Genomic DNA, 11,709 nt, shown 5'->3' with positions numbered 1-11,709 from the left:
ATGAGGAAGACCTTTGTGTGTGATGAGACAATGATCATCACTATTCCCATTGGAAGCCTCAGAAATGCTCGAGAGGGTGAACTGATGCCGGACAGATTCCACTGTGTGTTCAAGGACTTCTACAAGCTCTTTGTTGTGAGAGGAAAACCCAAACCTGTTGGAGTAAGCTTGACTGTTTGTAGACGGACGGCTGTGGTACTGTGCTTTCTGTATCAACACTACTTTCCTCTGCTTCTGCTTCTTCTTTTTGTCAATAGGCAGCTCAAACCATCGCTGGTGTGTTTATTGTCACGCTTGGTCTGATTTTTTCGCGACCGTATTCATCCATCTTGAATAAGATCTACACTCTGCCGAGTGTTGTGGTAATTTCAGCAATATGTTAGATATCCGTATCAATGAATGGAAATTATTACATTTCTGTGTGAAACCATTGATCTGCATTCTATCCATTTCAGTATGTGATCACTGGTATGGTGACCTTTGCTGCAGGAAAGTTTCCCAACATGCATGTTGTAAGTAACCTCAATTAACCCAGAAGCACAGAAAACTGCAGATTCTTCAACCACAGTGTAATTTTTATGTGACTCCTTTTTATATATTTGTTATGTTTTTATTGGCACTAATGGGATTCAGTTCATCTCCTGATGGTTTGAACCCCACATGGTGAAGTGTGTCTCTGTTACCTTGCAGGTGAAGCTTTCCTTCTCTCTGAACATCATTGGCTTCTTCTGGTCCATTGCGGCATTTTGTTTCTGCGTGCTCGATTTGAATTTTGGCTATCATCACCCCAAGGTACCTTACAGCAGCACTCTGATGCTGACTAGATGACTAGATGTTGATCTTTTAAATACTCATGTGCGTTTTTTCAGTTGTCTGAAGGAATCTGTGGGCTGGTAATGTTGCTGCTGGTCATTGAAAATCTATTTGCCCTCTTCTTGATCTACTGGCTGGGCAAAGCTGTATGCAGACAGCACTTCAACACACTGGTATGTCTTTTACACACACACACACACACACACACACACACACACTATGCACTTTTATAAAAACCTAATCTTTCTGCTCTGCAGCCCACCATACTGCTGAAACAGGCAGACTGAGTGTTACAGATGGATTTGCACCAATGGCCTGCAAGTGTTCAGAGATATTCTGCAAAGATCTGCTTCTATCTGTAGTGCACTGCTTCCCAAATATGAAACATCTTTTTCTTCTTTGTTTCATATTTATCATAGCTACTGAACTTGATTAATCAACCTGTAATTTCTGTAGAAAGCTGGGCATAAATCATATTTGTAAACGTTTATTATCATTGTATTATTTTTTATACATGCATATTATTAAGTGTAATTAAGAATAAAAGTGTAGGTGTGGCCAAATGTGTATTTATATAACAACTTTTAAAATGTGTCTCACTTATGCTACTATTTTAAAATACATATACAGTTTGCATTTACATGCATTTATGAGTGATTTTTAAATAAAGTTTGTCTTGAAAATACAAAATAAAAAGTGTCTATTTGCCTGTCTGAGGTTAAAACATAACCTCTCTATTGGATAGAATACATAAATAAAATATTATATAATAATGTCAAATTACTCATGAAATCAATACAAAAATATAAATTTTAGTGTAGTATTTAGTTATGTTTATGCTATAATATCTATCACATGTCTGCTTTGCAAACTATTTAAATAAAAATCCTTTAAAAATGTGTTGTAAAGATGACAGGCACTGTTATGTGAACCCTGACCGGCCACAAGAGGGAGACAAACACGCAGCAAATCAAGTAAACACAGCATTCAGTGAAAGCTGCGTTCTGGGAAACGCAGTCATTTGACTTTCAAATGACTGTTACGTCTGCGCTCCTCTCCGGTTTCCAAAGCCTATACTTACTGTTTAGATGTTGTGGATAGTTTACATCATTGATTGAGTTCATGTTGGAGTCAGGCTCTCTTAATTAAGGACAGTTTGAACGTCGTCCCGTGGAAGTCACGCTTAAAAAACAATCAGCACATGATGGAGAGACTCTTCCGCATTGGGACACTCCCAACAAACGTGTAAACCAATCATAATCAAAAGTCAACAGTTTCCACTCACACTGGCTTCCTCCACTCTTAGCTCCCTGCTTCCTACCTGTCCGCTGCTAGCCCGTTATGTAACTTTATTTATTTATTTAGTCGGCTCCCTGTGTGTTTTGGTGCCGGTGGTGGCGGTGGATCACTTTCTCCTGCTCCTGAGAGGAGCCACCGCCGCCTCTGCTCCTCCTGCTGCTGCTGCCGCTGCCGCTGCTCTCCTGCCTGCGTCCTGCGTCCTGCTATGGCGTCCGACGATAGCGGGTCCCATACATTGAGCAAGGATGATGTGAACTACAGAATGCATTTCCGCATGATAAACGAGCAGCAGGTTGAAGATATCACAATAGAGTTTTTCTACAAACCGCACACAATAACGCTGCTGACATGTACGGTGCTCAGTTTGATGTACTTCGCGTTTACAAGGTAGGTCGCTCAATGCTAACGTTAGCTAGCTCGATGGGTTAGCTTAGCCAGGCTAACAGGGGCAGTGATGCTGTGACTGTAGCTAACTAGCTGTACTGTTTGTGTTTGTTTCTTTTCATTGACATTTTCTAGGATGTTAAACCTTACACTAAATGAGCCCCAGCCTAAGCTATTAAACCAATTTGCTGAGTTGCTTATCTAACGTTATTCCATATTCTTATGATGACATTAGCTTCAACAATACAAGAAGCATTCAAAAGACTCATAAAGTTATTTTAACACTGATTGTCTGCTCCTCAGAATCTGCCATCCAGTCCAGTCCAGTGTGTCATTGTGTGATGTTCAGGATATATTAAGTGCATCCATGACATCACCACCGTTTTTATGAGTTGTGTTTCTGTTGATATAAACTGTTCAATGGTTAATGCTTCTTCACCCATTCTGTAGGGATGATGGAAATCCTGACAGTAATCTCTGGGTGGGGCTCATTCTGGTCATATCCTTCTTCCTCGTCATCAGTGTTTTGGCATTTCCTAATGGTGAGTAAATGCTGGAGTTGGTAGCCTGAAGGTACTCATAATAAGTCATGTTTTTGTATGGGAAAACAATAAAGAGAGAAAGAGTCTGTTACCAGTGTCTCATGTCATTGACATTTTGGTCTATCTCATTGTAGGACCATTTACCAGACCACATCCAGCAATATGGAGAATAGTATTTGGTGAGTATTTTCTAAAATTTAGTGCAACAGTGTACCAGACTCATATATTTTCCTGTCTGATTGCCATGTTCTTCTGCTGCCCAGGTCTGAGCGTCCTCTATTTCCTGTTCTTGGTTTTGATCATCTTCCTCAACTGGCAGCAGGTGAAGCAGCTGATGTATTGGTTGGATCCAAACCTGCGCTATGCCAAGAGAGAGGCAGACATAATGGTGAGTGATGCTTCAGTTTATACTGACGTACCAGCTGAGGCCACTAACAGGAGGTTATCGGTCATTCTGATGAGGCTGTGTGTTCTTCTTCCTGCAGGAATATGCTGTGAACTGCCATGTCATCACTTGGGAGAGAATCCTGAGCCACTTTGACATTTTTGCTTTCAGCCATTTCTGGGGCTGGGGTATGAAAGCCCTTCTCATTCGAAGCTATGGCCTCTGCTGGACCATCAGTATTACCTGGGAGCTGACTGAGGTACAGAGCCACACACATGGAAACAAATTAGGTTTCCATGACATGCTTAGCACCCTGTCACTTCCTGTCTCGGTCTGTTTGTACAGGACAAATTGCAGAATCTGGTGATGTAGTGGTTTACCCTGTGAATAATCCATTTAGTGTTAGCTCCTAACTGCATTGTCTTCTGCCATATTTGTAGCTGTTCTTCATGCATCTGCTGCCTAACTTTGCTGAATGCTGGTGGGACCAAGTGATTCTGGATATACTGCTGTGTAATGGAGGGGGAATCTGGCTTGGAATGACTGTCTGTCGCTTTCTTGAGATGAGGACCTACCACTGGGCCAGTATTAAGTAAGACTTTATTGATTTTTATTATTATAACTTTGGCTGCTTATTATTATGGCCATATATAGATAGTATATAGATAGTTTATTTATTTTTATGAGTTGTTTTTTTCTTCTTTCATGTTGGAGGATAAGATGAGGAAGTATCAAATGTACACTACATTTAACACTGTAATAAAATCTTTTCCAACATAATCCCACATCATCACAAAGTAGACTTAAATGATTGATGTGATGGTGTTGCTTTCATCTGTCTTTGTCCACTACTCTAACATAATACTCACTGTAAAGCTATCTGCAAGTCTTCCGTAATCCATCTTCTGTTCTCCTCTACCAGGGACATCCACACCACCACGGGGAAAATTAAGCGAGCTGTGCTACAGTTCACCCCTGCGAGCTGGACCTATGTGCGCTGGCTCGACCCAAAGTCCTCCCTGCAGCGTGTGATGGGCGTCTATCTGTTTATGATCATTTGGCAGGTGGGTCAGAGTGGGGGAAATCCTCTTGCTATCCCACGGTGACTAAATGCTGACTAGTCGGAGATCATCCGGTGTGCTCTGCGTGCTAAATCCTGGTTAATCTAATTGGCTTCTCTGTTGCTGGAATCTAAAACCTGTCGCACATGGATCCATATAATGTACAAGTGTCCTGCTGTCTACACATTAAGAGCTAATCCTGTAAGAGTGAGACGAGCTGAATTACTTAGGGGTGGTTTATGGTGATGAGAAAACCACAGTTGGAGCTCTAGAGTGAGCTCTGGCCACTGGCCTACTTGCCAGCACTTCCAGACTCTGGGCTTCTAGGAGTGTTGAGAGCTAAGGCTGGCGTTGTCAGTGATGAAAGGGCACCATCCTCACCTCGCCTTTTCTCAGACAGCCAGCAGCTTTATTGACACTTCACATTGCAATCACCAGTCTTTGAGAAGTGGTGGAAGAGATAGAGGTTGGCTCAGCTCTGCTTGGCGTGACGACAGTTCAACCACACAGGCTTCTGGCCAAACGAGTGAATAACACTGCAGCCGGCCTCCTTCTCATTATCTTCCATAGTGGACGAGCAGGGTTTGAAAATAGTCTCCTTCAAAATACACTGCTGTTATTGTCTTGTTTATATGAGTCCAATTTGCTTTGTAATGGAGTCTTTGTTTGTGTCTTTACCTAAACTTATTTCTGGTGAACACACACACACAAGGACATGCACTGACAATGGAACAGAGACCTCTTTAAATGTTATTTGCTACACCTGACATCAGCATGCATGCCATGAGAGAGACTTATGGACCCTAAAATTAAAGAGTGATGTATGCTGGAACACTAAGTCACCTCATGACTAGAGACAATACAGCTGTCTGATGAAATCACCTGAAACTGTGTTCTTATTGTTGTTCTCATCTGTTTTTTCTTTGTTTTTTTTTTACAGCTAACAGAATTGAACACATTCTTCCTTAAACACATTTTCATCTTTCCTGCGAGCCATGCTCTCAGCTGGTGTCGAATCCTGTTCATTGGTATCATCACAGCTCCAACAGTAAGGTAAGCTGTAAAACACTTGTTTCTTCCTTACTCTGTCTCATTTTTTTAAGATGTGTAACTGACTCAGACTGTTGGTCTTGTGGTGTTTGCTTCAGGCAGTATTATGCGTACCTCACAGACACGCAGTGCAAGCGAGTTGGAACCCAGTGCTGGGTATTTGGGTAAGTGACGCCTTGTATTTATATGAAAATTGTTGTGCACTTGTAAGGACGGCTGCAGCCAGTGATGGCTGATAAGTGAGGTGACGTTAACTGTGATGAATGTTAACTCAGCTGCCAGGCTTAAGCTGTCAGACAGTTGACCTACATGAGGATTGTTATTATCCACAAAAGTAATACATTTCTATGAGCTAATGTTAACATGTTGAGGTCAGTGAGGATGATAGCAACTAACAGATTTGCTTTTTGTTCATTTTGATTTACTGAATGTGGGTCACAGTTTTAAGTTGTATGTGTTTGTTTTGTCCCCATTCATTCACAGGGCTATAGCCTTTCTAGAGGCCTTGGCTTGTATTAAATTTGGGCAGGACTTGTTCTCAAAAACGCAGATCCTGTATGTGATTCTCTGGCTGTTATGTTTGGTAAGATCAGCATGTGTTTTTTTGTTAATATCAAGTGTGTATTGTTGGATTTTGACAACACACTAATTTATATGTATATCATTCTGTTTCAACACAAGTTATTGATCACAGATCTTCCATGAACAATTTAAATTCTTTTACTTTTGATCTGTTTTTAGGCCTTCATTACATTCCTGTGCCTATACGGAATGGTTTGGTGTGCAGAAACATATGGTCCAAGGGAAAAGGTATGTTTATTGCTTTAAGTGTTTTTCCATGCAGATCCTAACCTTTAGAAAAAAGTGGAGGTAAAGTTGTGATTGTCCACAAAAAAACCTTTATGTCCTTTATTATATCCTTTATTGTTTTAATCAACTCTTAAGGGATGATACAGGAGCATTGCTTAAATGCAAAAAAATGGAATTTGTGCCTAAAATGGCAGTAGCCAAATTTTAGTCTAGTGTGTCCAGCTAGGTAGCCAGTTATCACTGCCAGTTGTAGTTGAAGTGAATGCTGAGGCAAAAGACAGCTGTTAATGGGTCTTAGTATGTTGTTTATCCAGTGTGAAAGGGGCTTAGGTTACCTAATTATAAGCAGACATGTAGAATGGAGGGATAATGGAGAAAAAGAGGGTCAGTACTGCCCAGTAACAGCCTATCCCAGTAGTCTCTGATGACAAAAATGGTTGCTGCAGAGGCTTTTGTTAATGTTAATTGTGAAGTGGCTCTTCACAATGTAAATCCACCTCTTCAGAAATTTCAGACACATAGAGCTGTCATGAAAATTCTGACATCCAGGACAGATGTTTTGGGCAGGTAAAGGCATTGCTAGCTTGCAAACTGTAGGCTGTGAGAGGTGTAATAACTCACAATTGAGTGAAAGAACCATTAGTGCACTGTGGTTTTTGATGACACTACAGTGTTGGGTAAACTCTCCTGTGGATGTAGTTACACAGATGTGTTCCTAAAGACTTCCTTTCCTTTATCAAATTCTGGGCAGTGCTCTCCACGTGTAGACACAGAGCAGGGACACACTCCTCCTCACAAGCCTGTGACGTTCTATAATAGTCACATCTAAATAAAGCTGCAACACATTCACACCTGTGTGTTCAAATGACAAAAAGCCATATCGTCTCTGCAGGCTATGTTACATGTTCTGTGTCTGAATATCAAGTTCAGCATTCTTTCTGTTGGAAGATCTTCAGTAATGATTAACTTTCAGGGTTTTTCCCTTCAGTGATTACCAGTGAGTGTAGTGGAGAAGCTGCCCAGGGTCACATAGCTGTTATATGTTAAAGGTGTGTGTCTGAACCCTTCTCTCCTCTCACAGAGCTTCTCAGAATGTGAGGACAGTAATTACACAGAGTCTGCTGACCAGTTGTCAGAGGGATTTAAAGGTATAGTGTCTTTACTGTCACTTTTCAATCTTGCAAATGGCTGACCTCTAGTGGATTCACTCTTGTAACTGTTAAAAAACATTTGACTTCAGGAGAGACAGATGTGGACTGTGATAGCCCTACCACCAGACGAAGAGGAAAGGGCTCAGGGAGGGCCAAGTCTGTGAATGGCCTGGACAGCCAGTAGGAATAGGAGCCAGAGGCAGCAGGGTATCTCTCTCTGAAGAGCCAAGTGTAAAGGATTGCAAGTCTAGGAAGAAGGGGGGGGGGGTGCAGGTTAAAAAAAAACGAAAAAAAAAACCAACTACTTCCTGTTGTTAACTGAAGTCTAACAAGACCCCACCCAGAGTAGAGGGAGTGCAGACAGCAGAGACTTTAAGTGGATGAACAGCTCCATACAGTGTTATTAGGGGTCCACAGTGGCTCAGACTACAAAGTTACACACTAAACTGTGTGTGTCATAAAAGTCCCTAAACCACTGATCACAGGTTTATGTGTGAACGAGAGTAAGGAAGAGTGTGTGATGGATTCTAGATGTGCATGATCATTGTAGCCGATAATTCACATGTATTCTATAATACAGTATCATTAATGTACATTTGACTGGTTTACACCAGGCTTAACTCCAGTATGATGTGTCAACACATTTCATTTTAAAAGCCATTATGTAGAATTTATCACTTTAATTGGAGCCTCAATGTTTATATCTAAAGTGATTTTTTTTATATATATATATCTAAATATCTGTCATTGACTGTCTGTTTGCATCATAGATGTTCACTATTTGGTGTTTTAACTTGAATGTGGGCAGAAATTCAAAGCAGGACAGAAGGATCTTTGAGGTTTGATCTGTAACAAAGCGAAGCACACAGTCAAAGCACTTTGCAGAATATTTTCTTGAAATACTGTACATTTTGTTAATGTTTGAGTATTTTGTGACGCATCGTGACATTGACTAATTTTTACTCTACTTGTCCATCTGTGGCTGCTATCATTTTTTTCTGTTGTATGATTTAAACAGAGGGCAATTAATTCAAATTCCTGCATGTGTTGTCAGGTTGTCCTTGTACGTACACGTGTGTGTGTGTGCACACACCATGGCTTTCCTTTGCTGTTCTTGGTTTTTTTTTTGCATTGCTTTTGCATGACCATGTAAAGTGTTGCAGTAGGAAAATGTTACAAGAGTAGTCAAAGAATCAATCTTGGTATTTCACCACACAGCAGGACACCAGTGTTTTTCATGTCTTTTACTGTAACCTTTTAATTCACCCCTTGTGCCTGTTTGCATGTTTTTTTTTTTTATTCCAGATTTTTGTTTGTATTGATACTAGATTGAAGCTTTTTGTGTTTCTGGCATTTGAGTGTATTGAAGGTTGATTTTTGTTTGCTCTGTCAGTATCATCTCATATATCCTTCATAATCCTTGACAATCCAGATGTTGACCTCTGTAGAATGGACCAGGCTCCTGTGCTACAGTAGATACTAAATGGTACATTGTCTTTGGATTCTAGATGCCATTTGCCAAAAAAAAAACAATTCAGCTGAAAATGACTTGTGCTGTTCTTTTTTCACTGTGACGCAATGAAACATATTAAAATGTTTTACATTTCCTCTTTAAACTTTATCTGTGTGTTATTAAATGAAGGGGTTGTCCTCAAATTAAACATGATTATATTTGTTTCCAACAACAGATGGCTTTATTCATTCATTGATTGGATTTTGTTTTGTTCTTCATGATTGTATACATAAAAATGTTGGAATGACCTTGCCCGACCCCTGAAGGTCCTGCTGCGGCAGAGGAGTGCAGGATTGGCTGATTCAAGCACTGCCCATCGCGGATCAGATTTCACTCCGTCTGCACACCGTGAAACTCGGACTGAAATAGCTGCTGCCTCATGCTGACCTGTTACAAGATGTATCTGAAGGTACAGTTGTTGTTCCTTTGGAAAATGACCGCAGTCAGTGTCTTGCAGTCCCAAAGGTGAACTGTGGTAGCAGTAAAACCCTTTTAACTGTCACCAGTGAGTATTCAGACACACTCTAACACCGTTTGAGTGTTTCTATTGTTGGTTTTAATATAAAAGAATGACTTTTTCTGCTACTCTCTCCTGTCTTGCTGGATGTGTTTTAATATCTGCATTGTAAGGCGTTAACAACCTATATGTGTGGTGGTTTCCAAAGGAGGGCAGCAGAGAGCCTCTGTTGTGCACAAGATGTCACGTGATGGCCTGGGCCTGAAAGAACAGCAGGAGCAGGACACGAATGTTTACACTGTAGTGCTGCCGTTCTGTGCTTCATATGCCACTTTAATCTCAGGGTTTTTTTCGCTTCCTTAATGTCGTGCAGCCTGAATCAGTTGACTCGGGAGATCTAAGAACGTCAGGATATTTCAGTCATGGCTAAAAGTCCTGGTCTCCCATATCATGGCTGCCTGAGTCCTGAGGGGATACTGAGGGAGATCCAGATCAACTTACTGGAGTGTAAGGTCTGTTTTGAGACATTTAGTACTGAGCAGAGGGAGCGCAGACCGCAGAACCTTTCCTGTGGCCATGTACTCTGTCTGGAATGCATCACGGCTTTGTCCCACCCTCTCCTGAGGAAGTTGGAGTGCCCGTTCTGTCGACAGCTGTGCACTGTTGACAGCACCTCCCACTGCCAGGTTCTGTGTGACCTGCAGCAGCTTCTGGTGTCTCGGAGTCCCACATCCTCTGTTCCTCCTCGCTGGGCAAAAGGAAGCTCTGTTACCACCACGAGTCTGCACCTCTGTGCTGCTTTTGGTGGCTGGGGGACTCTTATCAACCCCACTGGGATAGCTCCTTTGGGATCTTCAGGCACAATAGTGGTGGTGCACGGTGGAGAAAAGAGAGTGGTGGTGTTCAGTCTGCAGGGGGGGAAGCTGCATAGCTTCGGGCCTGAAGGAAAAGCCAGTGGGGAAATGTGTTACCCGGTGGATGTGGCAGTGACTCCCAGTGGTTACATTGTGGTGACGGATGCAGGGGATAAAACCGTGAAGGTGTTCACCTCCAGGGGAAACTGTGTGTTAACAATCAAGGATTCCTTCCAGCTGCCCTGGGGTGTAGACACAGACAGCTGTGGGCACATCCTGGTCTCAGACGTCCAGGCTGGCACACTGTCCCAGGTGAAAGTAGACTACTGTCATGGTGTCATTCTGGAGCATCAAACAGTCGTGTCAGACCTTCAGTCTCCCAAAGCAGTGGCCTGCTGTCATGTGACTGGGAACAGCGCAGTGATGGAGCATCCATCTGATATCACACCTTCTGCAGAAAGGCATACATTCAGACGCCTCAGAGTCTTCACAAAAGACTTCCAGCTCCTTTACCAGACAGACACTTTCAGCCTGACTCTGCAGTCCACAGTCAGGCTCAACATGTCAGCCGTGGTGTTCAGCAGAGACGGAGACCTGATGGTGACTGACTCTGATCAGGGGATGGTGTTCAGTTTGGGGAAGCTCCAGCACGGTCCGGTCCTAACTCCACTGGTGGTAGACCATTTGATTCGCCCTGTTGGAGTTATAGTACTGAACAACCTTCTCATCACGCTGGATGGTGGAGACCACACGGTGAAGATTTATACTCCTAAATCTGACAGTGGAGCCACGATGAAGTAGCTTCTGTATGAAGAAACATAATGCAGTGAAGTGCCATGTAGCATTCAGTTTAGTGGAAAAATAACAAAAGAGACATTTCAACAGTGTTAAGCATGTGAACATATGGAACTGTTTTTGTTGCAGTGGGGTATAATAAAGCTTAATCACCCTTATTTGGCCAAGTTCGTGTGAATAAAATGGCCGCCACTAAGGACCAAACCTGAGATACTGTATGTGGAGTCTGTTGAGTTTGATCCCTCATTGGTGTTTGTGTTGTTCTGTTGCCACTGATCATGCTTTTATTACCCCTCATTAATACATCAAAGCAATGACAAAAAAATAAAACAACACAAACATTGTTTTTTGACAACTAATGGAAAAACAACATGTGAAATATGAATGACTAAAAATTAATAAAAAATAAAGTTAGTGTTAGTGGTTGAGTCTTGACGCGTTTTTGTTAAAGTTTGTGTATTTATCAGTGTTACAGCTCTACAATTCGCCAATTAGCTAAAGCTAAATTATTTTATGGTCCTTTCAGTTGTTTTGTGACAACACACGCACACACACACGTGAACGATTATACTTTTTGGATTTTTTTTTTAAAGTG

At 41.7% G+C, this 11,709-nt stretch overlaps 2 protein-coding genes across 2 annotated transcripts; both read left to right on the top strand.

Moving 5' to 3' along the window:
• The first annotated feature begins 2,088 nt into the window (after positions 1–2,088).
• ptdss1a (phosphatidylserine synthase 1a) lies at positions 2,089–9,111 on the top strand. The gene is made up of 13 exons (XM_028425658.1): positions 2,089–2,499; positions 2,947–3,038; positions 3,173–3,217; positions 3,302–3,426; positions 3,524–3,682; positions 3,864–4,015; positions 4,346–4,487; positions 5,425–5,537; positions 5,633–5,698; positions 6,018–6,117; positions 6,276–6,344; positions 7,426–7,492; positions 7,585–9,111. Exons 1-13 carry the CDS (start codon positions 2,318–2,320, stop codon positions 7,677–7,679), a joined length of 1,407 nt encoding a protein of 468 aa, XP_028281459.1. The 5' UTR covers positions 2,089–2,317; the 3' UTR covers positions 7,680–9,111.
• Positions 9,112–9,418: 307 nt separating this feature from the next.
• On the top strand, positions 9,419–11,537 carry LOC114448604 (E3 ubiquitin-protein ligase NHLRC1-like). The gene is made up of 2 exons (XM_028425659.1): positions 9,419–9,513; positions 9,674–11,537. The coding sequence occupies exon 2, from the start codon at positions 9,888–9,890 to the stop codon at positions 11,118–11,120; it is 1,233 nt and encodes a 410-aa protein (XP_028281460.1). The 5' UTR covers positions 9,419–9,513; positions 9,674–9,887; the 3' UTR covers positions 11,121–11,537.
• Positions 11,538–11,709: the final 172 nt, after the last annotated feature.

The sequence above is a fragment of the Parambassis ranga genome, chromosome 16 (assembly GCF_900634625.1).
Source record: "Parambassis ranga chromosome 16, fParRan2.1, whole genome shotgun sequence".
In the NCBI taxonomy this organism is placed as follows: domain Eukaryota; kingdom Metazoa; phylum Chordata; class Actinopteri; family Ambassidae; genus Parambassis; species Parambassis ranga.
Note: the sequence above shows the minus strand (reverse complement) of the source record. Positions and strands in the feature narration are given on the sequence as shown.

Coding starts and splice junctions, on each gene's coding strand:
- ptdss1a (XM_028425658.1), top strand. CDS start 2,318: ATGGCGTCCGACGATAGCGGGTCCCATACATTGAGCAAGGATGATGTG. Junction 2,500..2,946: donor ATGTACTTCGCGTTTACAAG/GTAGGTCGCTCA, acceptor CCCATTCTGTAG/GGATGATGGAAATCCTGACA. Junction 7,493..7,584: donor GTTGTCAGAGGGATTTAAAG/GTATAGTGTCTT, acceptor ATTTGACTTCAG/GAGAGACAGATGTGGACTGT.
- LOC114448604 (XM_028425659.1), top strand. CDS start 9,888: ATGGCTAAAAGTCCTGGTCTCCCATATCATGGCTGCCTGAGTCCTGAG.